Source organism: Somniosus microcephalus, chromosome 6, assembly GCF_052327205.1.
Source record: "Somniosus microcephalus isolate GS21.2 chromosome 6, FLI_Smic_1.0, whole genome shotgun sequence".
NCBI classification, from domain to species: Eukaryota; Metazoa; Chordata; class Chondrichthyes; order Squaliformes; family Somniosidae; genus Somniosus; species Somniosus microcephalus.
This window is the reverse complement of record NC_140992.1, coordinates 13,853,607-13,875,596: the sequence shown is the minus strand read 5'-3', so window position 1 is coordinate 13,875,596 and position 21,990 is coordinate 13,853,607. Positions and strand designations below refer to the sequence as shown.

Genomic DNA, 21,990 nt, shown 5'->3' with positions numbered 1-21,990 from the left:
CTGTCCAGTCCTGTCAGAATTTTATAAGTTTCAATGAGATCCCCTCTCATTCTTCTAAACTCCAGCGAGTACAAGCCCAATCGACCCAATCTCTCCTCATACGTCATTCCTGCCATCCCAGGTATCAGCCTGGTGACTCTTCGCTGAACTCCTTCCATGGCAAGAACACCCTTCCTCAGATAAGGTGACCAAAACTGCACACAATACTCAAGATGTGGTCTCACCAAGGCCCTGTACAACTGCAGCAAGACATCCTTGTTCCTGTACTCAAAGCCTCTCGCTATGAAGGCCTTCTTAACCGCCTGCTGCACCTGCATGCTTACCTTCAGCGACTGGTGCACAAGGACACCCAGGTCTCGTTGCACTTCCCCTTCTCCCAATCTATTGCCATTCAGATAATAATGTGCCTTCCTGTTTTTGCCACCAAAGTGGATAACCTCACATTTATCCACGTTATATTGCATCTGCCATGCTTCTGCCCAATCACCCAACCTGTCCAAATCATCCTGGAGTTTCTCGGCATCCTCCTCACAGCACACACGCCCACCCAGCTTTGAGTCGTCTGCAAATTTGGAGAAAGGTCATCGGCCTGAAACGTTGACTCTGTTTCTCTCTCCACGGATGCTGCCCTGGCCTGCTGAGTTTTTCCAGCATTTTCTGTTGTTATCATAGATTTCCAACATCCGCAGTATTTTGCTATCGTATTGTGTTTTAGTGATGTTGGCTGAGGGATCAATAGTGGCCAAGACACCGGGGAGAACTCCCCTGCTCTTCTTCGAATCGTGGCGTTGGATCATTTACACCCGTTTGCGAAGATGGACAGGTTTGACGTCTCATCCGAAAGACGGCACCTCCGACAGTGCAGCACTCCCTCAGTATAGCCCTGCAGCGTCAGCCTAGATTATGTGTTGAAGACCCCGGAAGGGGGCTTGAACCCACCACCCTCTGACCCGGAGGCGACAGTGCCGCCCATTGAGCCACGGCTGACATCTAGGGCTCGATTTTAATTCAGCTGAGCGGGCGGGTTTGGAGGCGGGTCGGGCACAAAAACTCGGAAAAAACTGTCGGTGGGATGCGAACCTGCCGCCACGCGATTTTCGCAAGTGTCGGGTCAGCCGCTCCCGAACTGACCCGACAGCAAACGGCGGGACAGGCAGTCTTCATTTGCTGAGGAGGCTTTCTCCGGCCATCCTGAGGGAACAGGATGTCCCTGCGCCTGTGTATGGATAGGCGTATTGAAATGATATTCAAATGAGAGACACATGTTACCCGACGTGCTTTGCCATCACTTGACCCAAGATATGCCTGTTTTGTTCCTGGCATCCAGCGTTGCTATGGCGACGGAAGTGGGAATTAAAAAATAATTAAAATACAGAAAGCCTGCTCAATCGATCTGTGATAAAAGGCATCCCTTAAGTGTACTTCAGATCTGTAGTAAAATTTCTCAACAGTGCTCTACATACTAAAGATAGAATTTGTAAAATGAAATGACTTGTGGGCTTGATTACCATAAGTCTTTGTTTATAATTACATCCCTCCCACCCATGTATAATACACTCCCCTCCTTCGTGGACCACAACTTTAGAAAAAATATAGCGGTGTATAATACCCTGCCCACCTTCACCCACCGAACTATTAGCATAAAATATTCAGCTGTGTGCCCCCACAAGAGAGTTACAGGGAGGCTTCAGCTGGTTGGTTACGCTGGGCTGCAGGCAAGATGGCTGAAGCTAGCTTGAAAATTTTGGGGAGGTTCCAAAAAAATGTAAAGAGCATTCTGTACTTGAGTCTCTTGCAAATGGTTTTCATTTTACTATCTGTGCATAATATGCACCGTACACTTTTAAGAAAGAAAGGTTTGAAAGATTTGCATTTATATAGCAGCTTTCACGACGTCCAAAGTGTTTACCAGCCAATGAAGTACTTTTGAGGTGTAGTCACTGTTGTAATGTAGCGAATGCATCAGCCAATCTGCGCACAGCAAGGTCCCACGACCAGATCATCTGTTTTAATGCTGTTGATTGTGCAATAAATATTGGGCAGGACACCAGGAATATTCCCCTGCTCTTCTTCGAATAGTGCCGTGGGATATTTTACATCCACCTGAGAGGGCAGGCAGATGTTGCATCTGGAATATGGCACCTCTGACTGTCGTCCCTCAGTACTGCAGTGGGATTATTTGCTCAAGTTTCTGGAGTGGGGCTTGAACTCACAACCTTCTGATTCCGGGATGAGGGGATTGTCCTATGAGGGAAGATTGAGCAGATTAGGCCTATATTCCCTAGAGTTTAGAAGAATGAGAGGTGATCTCATTGAAGCATATAAAAATGTTAAGGGGCTTGACAGGAGGATGTTTCCCCTGGCTGGGGAGTCTCGAACAAGAGGTCCCAATCTCAGAATAAGGGACTGAGATGAAGAGAAATTTCTTCACTCCGAGGGTTGTGAATCTTTGGAATAGTCTACCCCAGAGGGCCGTGGATGCTGAATCGTTGAGCATATTCAAGACTGAGATCGATAGATTTTTAGACTCTAGGGGAATCCAGGGAGATGGCGATCGAGCGGGAAAGTGGAGTTGAGGTCGAAGATCAGCCATGATCTTATTGAATGGCGGAGCAGGCTCGAGATAGTAAAATGAAAACCATTTGCAAGAGACTCAAGTACAGAATGCTCTTTACATTTTTTCGGAACCTCCCCAAAATTTTCAAGCTAGCTTCAGCCATCTTGTCTGCAGCCCAGCGTAACCAACCTGCTGGAGCTTCCCTGTAACTCTCTTGTGGGGGCACACAGCTGAATATTTTATGCTAATAGAGGGGTAGACTATTCCAAAGATTCGCAACCCTCGGAGTGAAGGAATTTCTCCTCATCTCAGTCCCTTATTCTGAGATTGGGACCTGTAGTTCGAGACTCCCCAATGGCCGACTCCTGCTCTTAGTTCTTATGTTCTTATGATTCGGAGGCGAGAGTGCGACCAACTGAGCCACGCCTGAGAACCAATAAGATGTACTGTTCACTTTTGGACAATTATTGATTGAAGAAAATGAGTACAGGAAACTCTTGTTTAAACGGCACCTAAATATCCAGAATTCTCTATTAACCGGCAAAATTCATACTCCGAAAACAACACCTGAATAACTGGAAATGTTGCCGAGTCCGAGTCTCCCGCGGTGGCCGAGTTAGTCAGTGGGGATAGTTCTCCAAACTGCCACTACTCAGCTTCTTGGCGCTGTCGGAAGTCCGAACACCTCAATACCCCTGTAACAGGAGTCTGACTCTCCCGCGCTGCCGGTAGTCTCTTCTGATCTGCCATTTTACAGGGGTACTGTGTGTCTCCCACGCTGCTGGTAGTCATTGCATTGCATTACCCTCAACTGGCAGTACTGTACTTAATCAAGCATCTTCCACCATTCATTTAACACAACACTCTGTTGGTGAGTACCTAATTACTGTATACTGCACATTTCTTGATTTTTAAATTTTTCTTTGTTAAAAATAGCCTCGGTAGATAACCCTCTCCGTCATCCGGAATTTTTCATCAACCGACAACACGCCGGTCCCGTCGGTACCGGATACCAAAGATTTTCCTGTATTATACTCCCAGGATTTATGGTAATTTTGAAATAGGATAAAAGGAATATTCATATTTAAATATTTTATTCGATAGGCAACAACAAAATCTGAAGACAGGAATGATCCCAATCAACTCTACAACAAAATGCTTCTGTCCGACGTGACCAAAAACTTCTCTCTAATAATCAATAGTAAGGTAAGTTGCTTTCTTGAATGAAATTGTGTGTTTTATCAAAGCCCCAGATACCAGTGTGTAGGGAACAAATACTATTCCCACATAGGTACCTAGCGTCAGCAGCAAGAGGTGCTATCATGTTGCACTGTGCCAGCATTCTGGCAACACTCTCCAATGGAAATTAGATTTCTTTTCTTTCAGAAAATAACACTCTGGGATCCAGTAATGAGCAATTCGAGACATGACATGTGGTAGGCGTAGTGTGCTTGGGAGGAACAAGATGACTTCGGAGCTATGGCTCCCCAAGCACTCCACCACTGGGGGTTTTCCTCGCCTCCATCTGGGTCAGTTGTAGATGAATTGATAGAAATTTATTGCTATGATTAATCAACAACCCCATTATCATTGTACCATGCCACTAGCAGGATGGCAGAAGATGGACGGCGATCTTATTTCTCTAGCAATTCCTATGTTCTCCCTCATTTACCTTTCTATCCAGCAGTGTTGTTGTGGTAAACCACTGTATTGTATATTGCCACCTCTGGGTGGCGCTGTGTATGGAGGCATGCCTCAGCTGACTCCACCCACCACTGTGTGGGTTTCGTTCAGACTTGTTCAGTCACTCACGAAGAAGCATGGTCTCTTCTTAGCTAATAAAAGCCTTATTCATCTCTTCTTTCGACTCATCATCTCTTCTTCGACTCATCACCTTTTATGAAGTAATTGATAAGCGTATCAATTTTATTAGCTAAAAGTATTCTCCACCATCGACCTTAAGTCAGCGTACCACCAGCTGCCCATCCGCCATGAGGACCGCCAGTATACTGCCTTCGAGGCAAACGGCCGCCTCTACCACTTCCTTAGGGTCCCCTTCGGCGTCACCAACGGGGTTTCGGTCTTCCAAAGGGAGATGGACCGAATGGTTGACCAGAACGCGCTGCGGGCAACCTTCCCCTATTTGGATAACGTCACCATCTGCGGCCACGACCAGCAGGACCACGACGTTAATCTAGCAAATTTCCTCCGTACGGCCCAACGGCTGAACCTAACGTACAATAAGGAAAAATGTATGTTTCACACCAAGCGCCTGGCCATCCTCGGCTGCGTGGTGGAGAACGGAGTCATCGGGCCCGACCCCGACAGAATGCGCCCCCTAATGGAGCTACCCCTTCCCCACTGCCAAAAAGCACTGAAGAGATGCCTGGGGTTTTTCTCCTACTACGCCCAGTGGGTGCCCCTCTATGCAGACAAAGCCAGGCCCCTCATCAAAGCCACCTCCTTCCCCCTGACACCAGAGGCGTGTGCAGCCTTCACTCTTATCAAGAACGATATCGCGAAGGCCGCAATGCACGCGGTGGATGAGTCCATCCCCTTCCAAGTGGAGAGCGATGCCTCCGACTTCGCCCTAGCCGCGACCCTTAACCAGGCGGGCAGACCCGTGGCCTTTTTCTCAAGGACCCTCCAGGGCCCCGAGACGAGACACTCCTCCGTCGAAAAGGAGGCCCAGGCTATTGTAGAAGCGGTGCATCACTGGAGGCATTACCTGGCCGGGAAACGATTTACCCTGCTCACTGACCAGCGTTCAGTAGCTTTTATGTTTAATAATAAGCAGAGGGGTAAAATCAAGAACGACAAGATCTTGAGGTGGAGAATCGAACTCTCCACCTACAATTATGATATCTTGTATCGGCCAGGGAAACTCAATGAGCCCCCAGATGCCCTATCACGTGGTACATGCGCCAACGCGCAGAGTGATAGGCTGCAGTCCCTCCACAATGACCTCTGCCACCCGGGGGTCACCAGGTTTTTCCATTTTATCAAATCCCGTAACCTGCCCTACTCCATCGAGGAGGTCAGGACCATGACCAAGAGCTGCCAAATCTGCGCCGAGTGCAAACCGCACTTCTATAGGCCGGACAGAGCAAGCCTGATCAAGGCCACCCGCCCCTTCGAACGCCTGAGCGTCGATTTTAAAGGGCCCCTCCCCTCCGCTGACCGCAATGTGTACTTCCTCAACATAGTTGATGAGTACTCCCGTTTCCCCTTTGCCATCCCTTGCCCAGACATGACCAGTACCACGGTCATCAAGTGTCTGAATGACATCTTCGCTCTGTTCGGGTTCCCCAGCTATATACATAGCGACAGGGGCTCATCGTTCATGAGCGACGAACTTCGGCAGTACCTGCTAACAAGAGGTATCGCCACGAGCAGGACCACCAGTTACAACCCCCGGGGGAACGGCCAGGTGGAAAGGGAGAACGCGATGGTTTGGAAGGCAGTCCTCTTAGCACTAAAATCTAAGGGCCTTCCGACCTCCCGCTGGCAGGAGGTCCTCCCTGCAGCGCTTCACTCCATTCGGTCACTGCTTTGTACTGCCACTAATGCGACCCCTCATGAGAAAATGTTCGTTTTCCCCCGGAAGTCTACATCGGGAACCTCGCTACCGGCATGGTTGACTTCTCCTGGGCCCGTCCTACTGCGGAGGCACGTGAGGACGCATAAAACGGACCCCCTGGTCGAGCGGGTGCACCTCCTACACGCCAACCCCCAGTATGCCTGGGTGACATACCCAGACGGGCGGGAGGACACGGTCTCCATACGAGATCTCGCACCCTCGGGTACCCCTGAATTACCACCGTTATCCCCCTTACCACCGTTATCCCCCTTACCACTGTTATCCCCCACCACCCCTCCCAACCCAACCCCTGCAGACGGCATGCCAAAGCCCCAGGAATCTTCGCCAACCACCCAGACACCAGACCCGACGTCGGATGCTGCAACACCACCGCCGCCACCACGACGATCAGGACGTCAGACAAGGCCTCCTGATAGACTTAACTTGTAGTACCCTTCACCCCGCCGGACTTCACATTAAACAAGGGGTGAATGTGGTAAACCACTGTATTGTATATTGCCACCTCTGGGTGGCGCTGTGTATGGAGGCATGCCTCAGCTGACTCCACCCACCACTGTGTGGGTTTCGTTCAGACTTGTTCAGTCACTCACGAAGAAGCATGGTCTCTTCTTAGCTAATAAAAGCCTTATTCATCTCTTCTTTCGACTCATCATCTCTTCTTCGACTCATCACCTTTTATGAAGTAATTGATAAGCGTATCAGTTGTCCATCAGGTAAACTAAATAAAATCCAGCAATGGTTCACTACACACATGAAAATGTGGGTTTCCTTTCCTGCTGAAACAAAATATTTCAAATGCAGCCAATGGCAAACTAACCGTGCATTTGCTGTTCGCTGAAATATTATAAGTTAAAAGCACCTAAGCACTTCCAGTCCAAATACACTATCGGCTAAATCTAGCAATTATCACTGACCCGACTGCATCCTTGTATCCACAACCTACCATAGAAACATAGAAGATAGGAGCAGGAGTAGGCCATTCGGCCCCTCGAGCCTGCTTCGCCATTTCATGAGATCATGGCTGATCATCCAAATTCAGTACCGTGTCCCTGCTTTCTCCTCATATCCCTTGATCCCTTTAGCCTTAAGAAATATATCTAACTCCTTCTTGAATATATTTAGTGAATTGGCCATAACTGCCTTGTGTGGTAGAGAATTCCACAGGTTCACCACTCTCTGGGTGAAGAAATTCCTCCTCATCTCAGTCCTAAATGGCTTACCCCTTATCCTTAGACTGTGACCCCTGGTTCTGGACTCCCAGCTTTCTGCTCTTGTCTCACTGAGCGAGTCTGCCAAATTCTTTCTCAGTCAGTTTAGTGCTGTGGACCTGTACACACTTGGAACCAGATTGAGACTGTTCAGACTCATTCCTGTTAGGATTTTCGTGGAGCCAGTGAGAGTGTGCGAGAGGGAAAGATATCATAACCGGACTGTTTTTTTGGGTGGGGGTGGCCAATGAACTATACAGCTGCCGGAGTCGCATGATTGGCAGGAGACTTCTGCTAGCTAGTGACCTCGCGTCTTCACATTGCAGCAGCTCTGAGGCAGAGGTCGCACTGGGGAAAGCGATGGAGTGGAAATATCCTGCTGTCAGAGAACACGAGTGCATTAAATCAGTCTGTTCAGATTCCGATGTCACAGGACTCACTGGAAAAGCCCCATTTCTCATTTCAAATAAGGTTGCACCTCACTCGACTGCCGAATTCATGAAAAGCAGATTTGAGTCTAAAAAATACTGTTGGCAATTTTAGCGGATGAACATTTAAGGAGTTGGTATGACATTGCTCTGTGTGCTAGTTTAGTGCAAGCAGCAATCTGTTTGTTTTGAATGAATTATTGGGGGCAATTTGAACCTAACCCTCCTGTTAGAGTGATAGAATTTTTTTGACAAGGGTATTAAGAGTTACGGGACCAAGGTGGGTAGCTGGAGATGAGATACAGATCAGTCATGATCTGATTGAATGGCGGAACAGGCTCGAGGGGCTGAATGGCCTCCTCCTGTACCTATACTCCTGCGTTCCTATGTCGGGAAGCTGACGGGATCGGGAGCGACGCTGGTTTTACATTGAAGTCAACGGAGAGCAATATTGGACGAAATAACAACAGAAAATGCTGGAAAAACTCAGCAAGTCAGGCAACATCCGTGGAGAGAAATTTGAGTTGACGTTTCGGGTTTGACCCTTCTTCAAAACTGGAGAGAAAAGGAACTAGATCGAAGGCAGGGCTGCGATCGGACAAAAGAATAAAAGAACCAAAAGAAGTAAAAGAGATTAGAAGCTAGACGAGATGGTAATAGGCTGTGATTAGGTGTAAAGTGTACTGGCAGGGTGAAAGATAGCTGCCAGGTGTGAGAGAGAAACAAAAGGAAAGGGGGGGGGGGAAAGGAAAGGAGTGGAAAAATATAAGTGAAAATGAAATAGGGGCCGAGGTTATGATCTGAAATTGTTGAACTCGATATTGAGACCGGGAGGCTGCAGAGTGCCTATTCGGAAGATGAGGTGCTGTTCCTCGAGTTTATGTTGAGCTTCCGTGGAACAGTACAAGAGACCAAGGACGGTGAGGTCCGAGTGGGAATGGAGCGGTGAATTAAAATGACAGGCGACCGGAAGCTCGGGGTCACCCTTACGGACTGAACGGAGGTGTTCCGCAAAGCGGTCACCCAATCTGCGTTTGGTCTCCCCAATGTAGAGGAGACCGCATCGTGAGCAGCGAATACAGTATACTAGATTGCGAGAAGTACAAGTAAATCGCTGTTTCACCTGGAAGGGGTGTTTGGGGCCCTGGACAGTGGGGAGGGGGGAGGTATAGGGGCAGGTGTTACATCTCCTGCGCTTGCACGGGAAGGTGCCAGGCGAAGGGGAAGGGCTGTTTGGGGTGATAGAGGAGTGGACTAGGGTGTCTCGGAGAGAGCGGTATTGGACGAGTTGCAAAGGCAGCGTTCCACCCGATCCCATGGGATTCCCGAAGGCCGGGTTAGGTTAAATTGCCTCCAAGTGTTTGTTTGAAATATCAGCCAAAGGAATGTCCTATGAACATCTTCGGCTAACACTGCTAACAGTAATTCCAAGCCTAAATTGTACTGAGAAAGTTGAAAAGTTTACCAGATGCACTGGCCAAAGCTGTGTGCTGTCGCTGTGTGCTGTCGCTGTGTGCTGTCGCTGTGTGCTGATCAGTGTTGGCCTGCACTAGTCACTTGCAATTTCCATGTTTTTAAAAGGCGTGACTCCCTTTAAAAACTTGCAAAGAATTAGGATTAACTGTTAACAGCTCAGTAATGGGATGATACTGGAGTGTTACGGGTTATAAATTGAAACTGTGGCTGTTAATTAGGTCCTATCTTCGGGTTCAATTAATGACTCCAAGCCAACACCCCTGGGAGGTTGAAATTCCTCTGCGTGCTATTTTTTGCACTCGGATTAATACATTCATATCAAATTACGCTGTGAGTGTTAATTTAACATTCTTAGCCTGCTACAAAATAGTCTGGATAGAAATTACAACCCACCTCAATGCTTGCTATTTCCACAAAAGTATTCAATAATATCAAAATGAAGCAAAAGAGAAAGATTTTTATTTATCATTTGTCATAGATGCTCGACCTCGGAATTTCAATGTGCGATATTAGTGGAAAAACACGTAATATGATACTCTGTGGAGAAAATTTTTAAAAAGGCAGTAACCAATTTCAGCTTTAAAAACAATCTTACAGCCCCGAAGGAGGTGCTTGTGCTGCATCTTTGAAAGAGCGATCCAATTTATTCCCAGACACCAGCATTTTTCCCATAATCCTGCAAATTAATCCTCTTCAAGTGCATGTCCAATTGCCTTTTCAAAGTTCATATGGAATCTGATTCCACCACCCTTTCAGGTAGTGCGTTCCAGATGTTAACAACCCTCTGTGTGAAGAAATTTCTTCTCCTTTCCTCTCCAGTGTTTTTGCCAATTATTTTAAATCCATGACCTTTGGTTACCAATCCCCTTGCCAGAGGAATTAGTTCCCCCCTACTTGCTCTGTTAAAACCCTTCATAATTTGGAATACCTCTATTAGGTCTCCCCTTAACCTTCTCTGCTCTATGGCGAACAATCCTAACTCATCCAATCTCTCCACATAACTGAACTTCATCATCCTGGTAAACCTCCTCTGTAACCTCCCCAGGGCCTTGGCATCCTTCCTAAAGTGTGGTGCCCAGAATACTCCAGCTGAGGCCAAATCAGAGATTTGTAAAAGTTTATCATGCATGACTTCCTTGCTTTTGTATTTGATGCCTCTATTTACAAAGCCAATTACTCCATACGCTTTCTTAACCACCTTATCAACTTGCCCTGCCACCTTCAAATATTTGTGTATATGCACCCCCAGGTTCCTCTGTTCTTGCACCCCCCCCCCCTGCAAAATAGTACCATTTAGATTATACTGCCTCTCCAAGTTGTTTCTCCCAAAGCGCATCACTTCAGACTGGACGAGGGAACTAGATGTAATATCTCCAAGTTTGCAGACGACACAAAGCTGGGTGGGCGTGTGTGCTGTGAGGAGGATGCTGAGAAACTCCAGTATGATTTGGACAGGTTGGGTGATTGGGCAGAAGCATGGCAGATGCAATATAACGTGGATAAATGCGAGGTTATCCACATTGGTGTCAAAAACAAGGCGGCAGATTATTATCTGAATGGCAATAGATTGGGAGAAGGGGAAGTGCAACGAGACCTGGGTGTCCTTGTGCACCAGTCGCTGAAGGTAAGCATGCAGGTGCAGCAGGCGGTTAAGAAGGCAACTAGTATGTTGGCCTTCGTAGCAAGAGGGTTCGAGTACAGGAACAAGGATGTCTTGCTGCAGTTGTACAGGGCCTTGGTGAGACCACATCTTGAGTACTGTGTGCAGTTTTGGTCGCCTTATCTGAGGAAGGATATTCTTGCCATGGAAGGAGTGCAGCGAAGATTCACCAGGCTGATACCTGGAATGGCAGGAATGACGTATGAGGAGAGATTGGGTTGATTTGGGCTTGTACTCGCTGGAGTTTAGAAGAATGAGAGGGAATCTCATTGAAACTTATAAAATTCTAACAGGACTAGACAGACTAGATCAAATCAAATCAAATCAACTTTTATTGTCATTGTTAGTGCACAAGTGCAGTACAACGAAATGTAGGCTTGTGGCTCCCGAGAGTTTACATTTGGATTAAGACATTTAAACATTCAACATACATTTGGCTTGTAGTATATTAACATAAACATAACCCTAATAAAGTGCATTGGCAGATGTGCAGGCTTTAGAGTTTATTTGTGGAGTTCAGTAGGATGACAGCCCTGGGAAAGAAGCTGTTCCTAAATCTGGTCGTACGGGTGCGAATGCATCTGTAGCGTCTCCCAGATGGCAGGAGGGCGAACAGACTGTGGCTGGGGTGGGTAGGGTCTTTGATGATGGACCGTGACCTCCGTAGACAGCGTTTCTGGTATATGTGCTCTATGGTCGGTAGCCGGGTGCCGGTAATTTGTTGGGCAGTTTTGACTACCCGCTGCAGGGCTTTCCTGTCATAGTAGCTACAGCTGCCATACCATACTGTGATACAGTTTGTCAGGATGCTTTCTATAGTGCAGCGGTAAAAGTTAGAGAGGATCAGGGGTGACAGGTTACATCCCTTCAGCCTCCTTAGGAAATAAAGGCGCTGCTGGGCCTTCTTCACCAGAGAGGAGGTGTTGCGTGACCAGGAGAGGTCTTCCGTGATGTGGACTCCGAGGAACTTAAAGCTGTCCACCCTTTCCACCACAGCCCCATTGATGTGGATGGGGGTGTGACTTCTGCCTTTGGACTTCCTGAAGTCCACAATGATTTCTTTGGTTTTCTTGATGTTAAGGGCCAGGTTGTTATCGGCGCACCACTTCACGAGATGCTGGACCTCCTCCCTGTAGGCTGACTCATCGTTGTTGGTGATCTGGCCTACTACCGTGGTGTCATCCGCAAACTTGATGATGGTGTTGGAACCATTAACAGCCACACAGTCGTGGGTGAAGAGGGAGTAGAGGAGGGGGCTCAGCACACATCCTTGTGGGGCCCCCGTGTTTAGGGTCAGGGGGGGGGAGGTGTGGTTACCTAATTTGACAGACTGGGGTCTGTTTGTTAGGAAGTCCAGGGTCCAGTTGCAGAGGGAATTGTTCAGGCCAAGAGTTTGGAGTTTGGTGGCCAGCTTGTTGGGGACGATAGTGTTGAATGCTGAGCTGTAGTCTATGAACAGCATTCTGATGTAGGTCTCCTTACCATCTAGGTGATTCAGTGCCGAGTGTAGAGCAGTTGTGATTGCATCCTCCGTTGATCTGTTTGCACGATAGGCAAACTGGTGTTGGTCAAGAGAGGCAGGAACACTGGCTTTGATGTGGGCTAAGACCAGTCTCTCGAAACACTTCATTATGATGGAGGAAAATCAAAGAGCAAGTTATTATCTAAATGGAGAGAAACTGCAAAGTGTTACAGTACAAAGGGATCTGGGGGTCCTGGTGGATGAAACACAGAAGGTTAGTATGCAGGTACAGCAGGTGATCAGGAAGGCCAATGGAATCTTGGCTTTTATTGCAAGGGGGATGGAGTATAAAAGCAGGGAAGTCTTGCTTCAGTTATACAGAGTACTGTTGAGGCCACACCTGGAATACTGCGTACAGTTTTGGTTTCCATATTTAAGAAAAGATATACTTGCTCTCGAGGCAGTTCAGAGAAGGATCACTCGGTTAATTCCGGAGATGAGGGGGTTGACTTATGAGGAAAGGTTGAGTAGATTGGGCCTCTACTCATTGGAATTCAGAAGAATGAGAGGCGATCTTATCGAAACATATAAGATTGTGAGGGGGCTTGACTGGGTGGATGCGGGGAGGATGTTTCCACTGATGGGTGAGACTAGAACTAGGGGGCATAATCTTAGAATAAGGGGCTGCCCTTTGAAAACTGAGATGAGGAGAAACTCCTTCACCCAGAGGGTAGTAAATCTATGGAATTTGCTACCTCAGAGAGCTGTGGAAGCTGCGACATTAAATAAATTTAAAACGGAGATAGACAGTTTCCTAGCTGATAAGGGAATTAGGGGTTACGGGGAGCGGGCAGGGAAGTGGACGTGAGTCTAGGTTCAGATCAGCCATGATCCTATTGAATGGCGGAGCAGGCCCGAGGGGCCGTATGGCCTACTCCTGCTCCTACTTCTTATGTTCTTATGTTCTTATGAAGGATGTTCTCGATGGCGGGGGAGTCCAGAACCAGGGGTCAGAGTCTAAGGATAAGGGGTAAGCCATTTAGGACAGAGATGAGGAGGAATTTCTTCACCCAGAGAGTGGTGAACCTGTGGAATTCTCTACCACAGAAGGCAGTAGAGGCCAATTCATTAAATATATTCAAGAAGGAGTTGGATATATTTCTTAAGGCTAAAGGGATCAAGGGGTATGGGGAGAAAGCAGGGACAGGGTACTGAATTTGGATGATCAGCCATGGTCGCATTGAATGGCGGAGCAGGCTCGAGGGGCCGAATGGCCTACTCCTGCTCCTATCTTCTATGTTTCTATGTTTCACACTTAGCCACATTAAATTACATCTGCCGTGTGTCTGCCCATTTCACCAGTCTGTCTATGTTTGCCTGAAGTCTGCTACAATCATGCTCACTATTTACTACTTTGCCATGTTGTGTTTTATCCGCAAACTTTGAAACTTCACTCCCTATACCCAAGTCCAGGTCATTTATCTATAACAAGAAAAGCAATGCTCCTCATACCAACCCCTGGGGGATGCCACAGTATATATGCTAATAAAAATTTAAAGATTATCACCAATTAGAATAAAGAAAGAGGTTAGGAGATTTCCTTTCATCTAGAGAAGTGTTAGGACATGGAATTCCCTACCAAAATCCATAATCATTTAAAAAAAGGCAGGGGATAATATTGCAAAAAGAATATTTAAAAAGGTTGTGGGGAAAGGGCAGGTTTTTACAAAAAATCCAACAACCTCATGGTCACTTTTACTGACACCAGCTTTTTATTTCCTGATTTTCTATTTTCACTTGGCAGCCAATCTTTAGTATTTGCTTACAGAAAATATGTTATTGAGTGCAAAGGTCTATTAAGTCTGTGTTGGGCGAAAGGATGCAGATATCATTTTTTTTTACCTAATTATGTATTCAATTCTTTCTTGATCTAGTCATTCAGCTGGATTGGTTTCATCAATCAAATCCTCGCTGCTGTGTCTATGGAGGTGACGGAATCAGAACCAGTTGTTGTTTATGCACCAGATTATCTTAAGAAACTAGCGCCTGTTCTCCTTAACTATAAGCCCAGGTATGTATGGAAGAAGTAATGCGTGACTGTCTATATGTGTGAGAAAGAATGCTATTGTAGCTTAACCCTTCTCAACTGACGTAGCACTTGGAGCAGTCAATTAGCCTCAGATCATAGGCCAGGGATACTCAGCCAAGCAATGAACAAAAGTTACTCCTGAGTGCTATCCTACAGCAACAACTTACATTTATATAACGCCTTTAACATTGTAAAAGGTCGCAAGGCGAGTGATAAGACAAAAATGGACACCGAGCCAAAGAAGGAGACAGTGGGTAGGACAGGTGACTAAAAGCTTGCTCAAAGAGGTAGGTTTTAAGGAGCATATTAAAGGAGGAAAGAGAGGTGGGGAGGCTGAGAGGTTCAGGGAGGGGGTTCTAGCACTTAGGCCATCGACGGCTGAAGGCATGGCCACCAACCGTGAGTCAAAGGAAGTGGGAGATGCACAAGAGGCCAGAGTTGAAGGGACAAAAATAGAGTTCTCAAAAATTGTAGGGCTTGAGGAGGCTACAGAGATAGGGACGCTTATCGGAAAGTGTTGTGCATGGATGTCAATTGAGGACAGGATTCCTTTGTGATGGTCACTTGTGATGACTTGCCCCATGAAATAGTCTGCCATCACTCATAGTCTGAGCTCACATGTGGAGAACAGACACTTCAGTGAGCTATTGAATGGCTGCTGACAGTAATGAAACCGTACTCCAGCATGGATTCGGCAAAAGAGGGAAGAAAACTGAAGACAATGAGAAAAAGGTTAAAGCATCTGGTTCATAACACAATTTGCTTATGTGATCTGCAGGGATATTCAAAACTACATTATATGGAGGAATGTAATGGATCTTGTGGGTAGCCTGAGCTCTGCCTACAAGGAGACAAGAAAAGCTTTCCGTAAGGTGTGTCATATATTTCTTTTAAATACTCATGAGTTGCCCATAACGGTTGCTGATTGTAAATTTTTCTTTTGCGCCCAAGATGGAGATAGAGTTGGGAGAGAAACAACAGAAACTCAGCCCAGGGTGCCATCTAGTGGTCAGAGCCTGAAACTACACCATGACCGTTGACATTGCAAAACTGAATGGGAATTAGACAGCAATTTACAGTGGTAAATGTTAACAGTGTAAAAAGTGTGACCAAAAATCACGACACCTGGAAGTAAGGTTCGTAGGCAGGAAACTCACATTCTAAGCAATATTTTTAATAAATATACAGATATGTGAGGTAACTTTTGGACAGAAATAAAAATCGGCAGAGATGTAAAATGGGCCCCAATTTGCTATCACCCATTTTATGCTATCAGAGAACATCAAAATCCACCCCAATAAGTTTAAAATGGGAACTTATACTGAAAGCATTTGCCACAACTAAGTACTCTGAAAAAAAGGTCATTAAAAACTCACCTCTTGGCTGCAGAATTTGTTTTTAATCTGCTTCTCCTCTATTTTGGGTCTCTTACACCGAGCTGGCAGCCATTTTGTTGAGGTCAGTCCCAGCCTACTGCAATCAGCCCTTCAAATGTAAATGCTTTAGCTCACGTTTCCCTGAAAATTGGTTGTTTTGTTTCACATAGGCACTCTATGGCACTACGTCGGAGGGTGCAGTGTGGAGAAAGTGCGCAAATTATGTCAACAACCAGATGGATAAAGCTGTTGGAAGACTATATGTGGACGATGCTTTTGCTGGGGAGAGCAAACAAATGGTAATGTTATTCATCATTCAGAACAACTTTAAGAGAGTTGTGAATTTTTATGCTTTTGTGAAGGAGAGAGAATTGCTATTGGGGGATGTGACAGCTTCCAATTTTAAGCACCGTGAGTCGGCATTAAGCAAATGTAAATGTTTTCAGTCCCAAGTCTTTTCATCAAATAATTGGAAGAGGGGTCTGTACGAGTGCTCTGAGTGTGGGGTCTTGCACAGACCCCTCTGGCAATGGACTCTGAGTAACGTGTTGCTGTCCACAGCATGCTGGAAAACAGGGCCTATAAGGCGGGCCAAACATCCAGTGTTTAATCAAGGGCAAACAACAGGAAATAATGTGAGAAGTCACACAACACCAGGTTATAGTCCAACAGCTTTATTTGAAATCACAAGCTTTCGGAGCGCTGCTCCTTCGTCAGGCGAAGGAGCAGCGCTCTGAAAGCTTGTGATTTCAAATAAAGCTGTTGGACTATAACCTGGTGTTGTGTGACTTCTCACATTTGTCCCCCACAGTCCAACACCGGCATCTCCACAACAGGAAATAAGACAGAGACCATCATATGCCAATCATTCTAACTTACTTTGCATGTGCCCATCTACATATGGGCAGCAACATTTTCAACCATCAACTCCACCCAATGAAAAAAAGACCGTGCATTTCTATAGCATCTTTAACAACCTCAGGACGTCCCAAAGCACTTTTGAAGTGCAGTCATTGTAGGAAAAGCGGCAGCCAATTTGCGCACAGCAAGCTCCTACAAACAGCAATGTGATAATGACCAGATAATCTGTTTTTAGTAATGCTGGTTGAGGGATAAATATTGGCCAGGACACCAGGGAGAACTCCACTGCTCTTCTTCAAAGGTGCAGCACTCCCCTCAGTACTACACTGGGAGTGTCAGCCTGGATAACATAGAAGATAGGAGTAGGAGAAGGCCATTCGGCCCCTCGAGCCTGTTCCGCCATTTAATGAGATCATGGCTGATCATCCAAATTCAGTACCCTGTCTATGCTTTCTCCCCATATCCCTTGATCCCTTTAGCCTTAAGAAATATATGTAACTCCTTCTTGAATATATTTAATGAATTGGCCTCAACTGTCTTCTGTGGTAGAGAATTCCACAGGTTCACCACCCTCTGGGTGAAGAAATTCCTCCTTATCTCAGTACTAAATGGCTTACCCCTTATCCTTAGACTGTGACCCCTGGTTCTGGACTCCCCCGCCATTGGGAACATCCTTCCTGCATCTAGTCTGTCTAGTCCTGTTAGAATTTTATAAGTTTCAATGAGATCCCCTCTCATTCTTCCACACCATTCTAAACTCTAGCGAATATAAGCCTAATCAACCCAATCTTTCCTCATACGTCATTCCTGCCATCCCAGGTATCAGTCTGGTGAATCTTCGCTGCACTCCCTCCATGGCAAGAACATTCTTCCTCAGATAAGGCAAGCAAAGCTGCATACAATACTCAAGCTGTGGTCTCACCAAGGCCCTGTACAACTGCAACAAGACATCCTTGCTCCTGTACTCGAATCCTCTCGCTATGAAGGCCAACATACCATTTGCCTTCTTAACTGCCTGCTGCACCTGCATGCTTACCTTCAGCGACTGGTGCACAAGGTCACACAGATCTCGTTGCACTTCCCCTTTTCCCAATCTATTGCCGTTCAGATAATAATCTGTCTTCCTGTTTTTTCCACTGAAGTGGATAACCTCGCATTTATCCATATTATACTGCATTTGCCATGCATCTGCCCAATCACCCAACCTGTCCAAATCATACTGGAGTTTCTCTGCATCCTCCTCACAGCACACATGCCCACCCAGCTTTGTGTCATCTGCAAACTTGGAGATATTACATCTAGTTCCCTCGTCTAGATCATTAATATATATTGTGAATAGCTGGGGTCCTAGCACCGATCCCTGCGGTACCCCACTAGTCATTGCCTGCCACTCAGAAAAAGACCCGTTTATTCCAACTCTTTGCTTCCTGTCTGCCAACCAGTTCTCTATCCAAGACAGTACCTTACCCCCAATCCCGTGTGCTTTAACTTTGCACGCTAATCTCTTATGCGGGACCTTATCGAAAGCTTTCTGAAAGTCCAAATACATCACATCCACTGGTTCTCCCTTATCTATTCTACCAGTTACATCCTCAAAAAATTCAAGTAGATTAGTCAAGCACGATTTACCTTTTGTAAATCCATGTTGACTTTGTTCGATCCTGTCACTGTTTTCCAAGTGCTCTGCTATTACATCTTTTATAATGGACTCTCGCATTTTCCCCACTACCGATGTCAGGCTTACCAGTCTATAATTCCCCGTTTTCTCTCTACCACCTTTTTTAAATAGTGGGGTTACATTAGCTATCCTCCAATCCATGGGAACTGTTCCAGAGTCTATAGAATTTTGGAAGATGGCCATCAATGCATCTACTATTTCTAGGGCCACTAGTGTTCAAGTCCTCTGGAGTGGACTATGGACCCACAACCTTCTTACTTAGAGGGGAGAGTGCTAATCACTGAGCCACAGCTGAGATTGGCAGTTTCAGAGTAAAGCTCCCTCCATATGACTGCAGCCTCCGAAGATCACTTGCTACTGGAACAGTGTGAAATCTGCGGGGAGAGATGGGCTATTTGCCTAAGTTTCGTACTTCTTTGAAGAGTTATCCAGGTTTAAAAATGATTTAAGGAACTTTAGTGAAAATGTAACTGAAAAAACAGGCAAAGCTACACAGTTGTTGAAAGACCATTGAAAAGGTGATAATTTAACAGTCGTTCAGTCCAAGGTTTGAGAACTTGAAGAGCCACTGCTCCTTTCAAAACATGACCTTTTGATTTCTGATTAACTAACTGCAAAGATTATTGTTGTACGGTTAGGAACAAAAGTACGACTGGACAGAGAAAAAGATAATTTTACAGGCACCGTACTGTCTGTATGAACTGCAAAGATGCAAACAGACCTTCAGGCAAATATGTATTTTAAAAAACTGTCTGGAAATGGTCAGTACATTTAAAAGAAATAAAAAACATATCAATGATTTCATTGTGGTTTAGCAACCTGCAAATTAATAATCGATGGGATCTTCATAATAGCCGGTACAGTTGGTTAAAGCTTAACTATATACTTTAGTGAAAATAAAATGCCTGCTGGTCATCGTCATCCTCACACTGTTCCCTTTGGGGAACTGTATGAAGTGGTGGAAGGATTTCTGGCTGTGATTAACGCTCCTTCCGTGACCGTAACTGTAGTGTATGTAACCTGTACCACCTTAAGAGGATACCTTAAGGGATGGACTACTTTTTGATGGCTCCTGTACATTGTAGTACCGGTGGTGACCACACTGGTATATATATAACCCTGTGGAGCAAAGTGTGTTCCAGTTCAGCCCTGACCCTCAATTACTAAAGACCTGTTTAATTATTTCTGTAGTCTGTGTCCAGTTATTCAGCATAACTACATTGGGAAACACAGACTCAACAGTGGCGACGAGTCTGATCTTACCTAGCGGCAGTTGCATCAAAGGAAGCTTCGCCTCTGAAACGGGCGTCGATCAAGGACATCCACCCTCAACATCCTGCTGGGCACTGCATAGCACGGGAGGCAATCGGGAACCTGGGTTGGTTTCTGGCCACGAAGTCAAACATCAGTGAACATCCCTTCGACGACAGCGGCGGGTAAGCCCGATCGAGCGGCATGGGGGGGAAGTCGGCCGAGTTGTCAGTAAGAGAAGGGGAGGGAAACGACGAAAAGGGCGGAGAACACGACCGCAGCCGGTGTCAGGGGCCGGACTGCAATCGGGACAGAGACGTGCAGCAGCCAGAAAAGCGTTTATGTCCACAAGGACCGCGGGAGCAGCGGGGAACAAGAGCAGCAGCGTAGGGGAAAATAAAGGACCGCTGGGAGGTGAGAACGGCAACAGCACGGTAATCGCCATTTTGAGTCGGCGGGGGAAGAAGACAAGCGCGGGAAAAGCCGCCAAGCGCGGGAAGCCGCCATTTTGAAAAAAATAAATAAAATAAAATAATAATCATATCCGAAGGAAAGGAAACTCAACAAGGATGCCAAAAACGGGTAACATCACTGCTTTTGATAGCGATGTGGAAGATTGGGCCACTTATGTGGAACGCGTCAAAGTTTACTGTACAACGAATGAGGTACCGGAGGATAGGAAAGCACTAACCCTATTAAACTCGATGGGTGCGAAGACGTACGGGTTATTAAGGAACTTTGTAACACCAGATAAACCGGTAGGAAAGAGTTTATCGGATATTGTTACTATCCTGCAAGAGCATTTAAACCCCACGCCGCTGCTGATAGCGGAACGATTTAAATTCTACAAAAGAATTCAACTTAAAGGGGAAAGCAACGCTGAATTCTTAATCGAACTGCGCAAGTTATCAAAGTACTGTCAGTTCGGTACAGGACTAGCAGATGCACTGAGAGATAAGTTTGTGTGTGGGCTCCTAAGGGAAGGAACCCAGAAGCGACTGCTAGAGGAAAAGGATCTTACGCTGGACAAAGCTTTCAGCATTGCAGCATCGCATGAGGCAGCAGCACGAGGCGCTGCAGAGATACAACAAAGGCCATTGGAATTCAGCACCAATGAAATGGCATTGGGCGCAGTAAAGTGCTATCGTTGCGGAAGGACAACGCATGACCAGAACCAGTGCTGGTTCAAAGATAAAGAATGCAGGCAATGTGGCAAACTTGGTCACATAACGAGAGTATGCTGGTCAGGAAAGAAGACCAGCAGCAAAAAGTCGCCGCAGGAGAAGTACAAAAAAGTACACAAGGTGACAGAGAACAGTTCGGATGAACAGAAGACGGATTCAGACTCCAGCAGTAAGGAACTGGGTTGTCTAAAAATACATAATGTGGGTAACACAGCAGACCACCAAACTATCTGGGTCATGCTTCGGATAGCAGGAGTCCAAGTGAAGATGGAATTGGACACTGGATCGGCATTGACGGTCATGAATAAGCAAGATTACAAAAGGTTATTCTCGCACATTCCCCTGAGGGATACGAAGATTGTATTGAAAACATACACGGGGCAAATAGTATACCCCATCGGAAAGATAAAAGTAAATGTGGTCTACAATGGTAAAGAAAGTCAGGAAATGGACTTGTATGTGTTACCTGATGGAGGTCCGCCACTACTGGGACGGGAATGGATCCGGAGAATAAATGTGGACTGGCATTCCATACAAGCACTAACTGTAGATTCCTGTAAAGAGGACGACGTCAAACCTAAACGACTGTCCAAAATATTGGACGATGCTAAGGAGGTGTTCCAACAGGGACTGGGAACACTGAAAGGAATTACGGCAAACATCAAGGTTGAAGAACATGCAAACCCAAAATTTTTCAAAGCCAGACCGGTACCTTATGCGATACGACCTGCTGTGGAAGCAGAGCTGGAAGGGCTAGAACATTCAGGAGTACTGTCAAAGGTGGACTGGAGCGAATGGGCCACACCCATTGTTCCTGTCATGAAGCGTTCGTTGAGCAACAAGCTGGGGGAACCTGGGAAGGTTCGCATCTGTGGCGATTTCAAGATCACTGTTAATCCGGTTCTTCACACGGTGCAATATCCGATTCCGCGGATTGAAGATATCTTCGCTTCGCTGTCTGGCGGGAAACACTTCACCAAGATAGACCTGGCGCAGGCGTACCTACAGATGGAAGTTGATGAAGCGTCACGCCAGTATCTCACGATCAACACACATAAGGGCTTATATCGGTATAATAGACTGGTTTTGGAGTGGCATCGGCTCCAGCGATTTGGCAAAGGGCCATGGAGCAGGTATTGCAGGGAATTCCAGGCACACA

General features: G+C 46.3%; 1 protein-coding gene across 2 annotated transcripts in view; it reads left to right on the top strand.

Moving 5' to 3' along the window:
• LOC147115487 (neprilysin-like) overlaps positions 1 to 21,990 on the top strand; it is a 261,620-nt gene that overhangs the window by 165,773 nt on the left and 73,857 nt on the right. For both annotated transcript variants that reach the window (XM_085989748.1, XM_085989747.1), the window contains exons 10-13: positions 3,662 to 3,763; positions 14,327 to 14,463; positions 15,260 to 15,353; positions 16,028 to 16,156. In XM_085989748.1, coding sequence (XP_085845874.1) covers positions 3,662 to 3,763; positions 14,327 to 14,463; positions 15,260 to 15,353; positions 16,028 to 16,156 — 462 coding nt within the window. The remainder of the gene's footprint in view (positions 1 to 3,661; positions 3,764 to 14,326; positions 14,464 to 15,259; positions 15,354 to 16,027; positions 16,157 to 21,990) is intronic.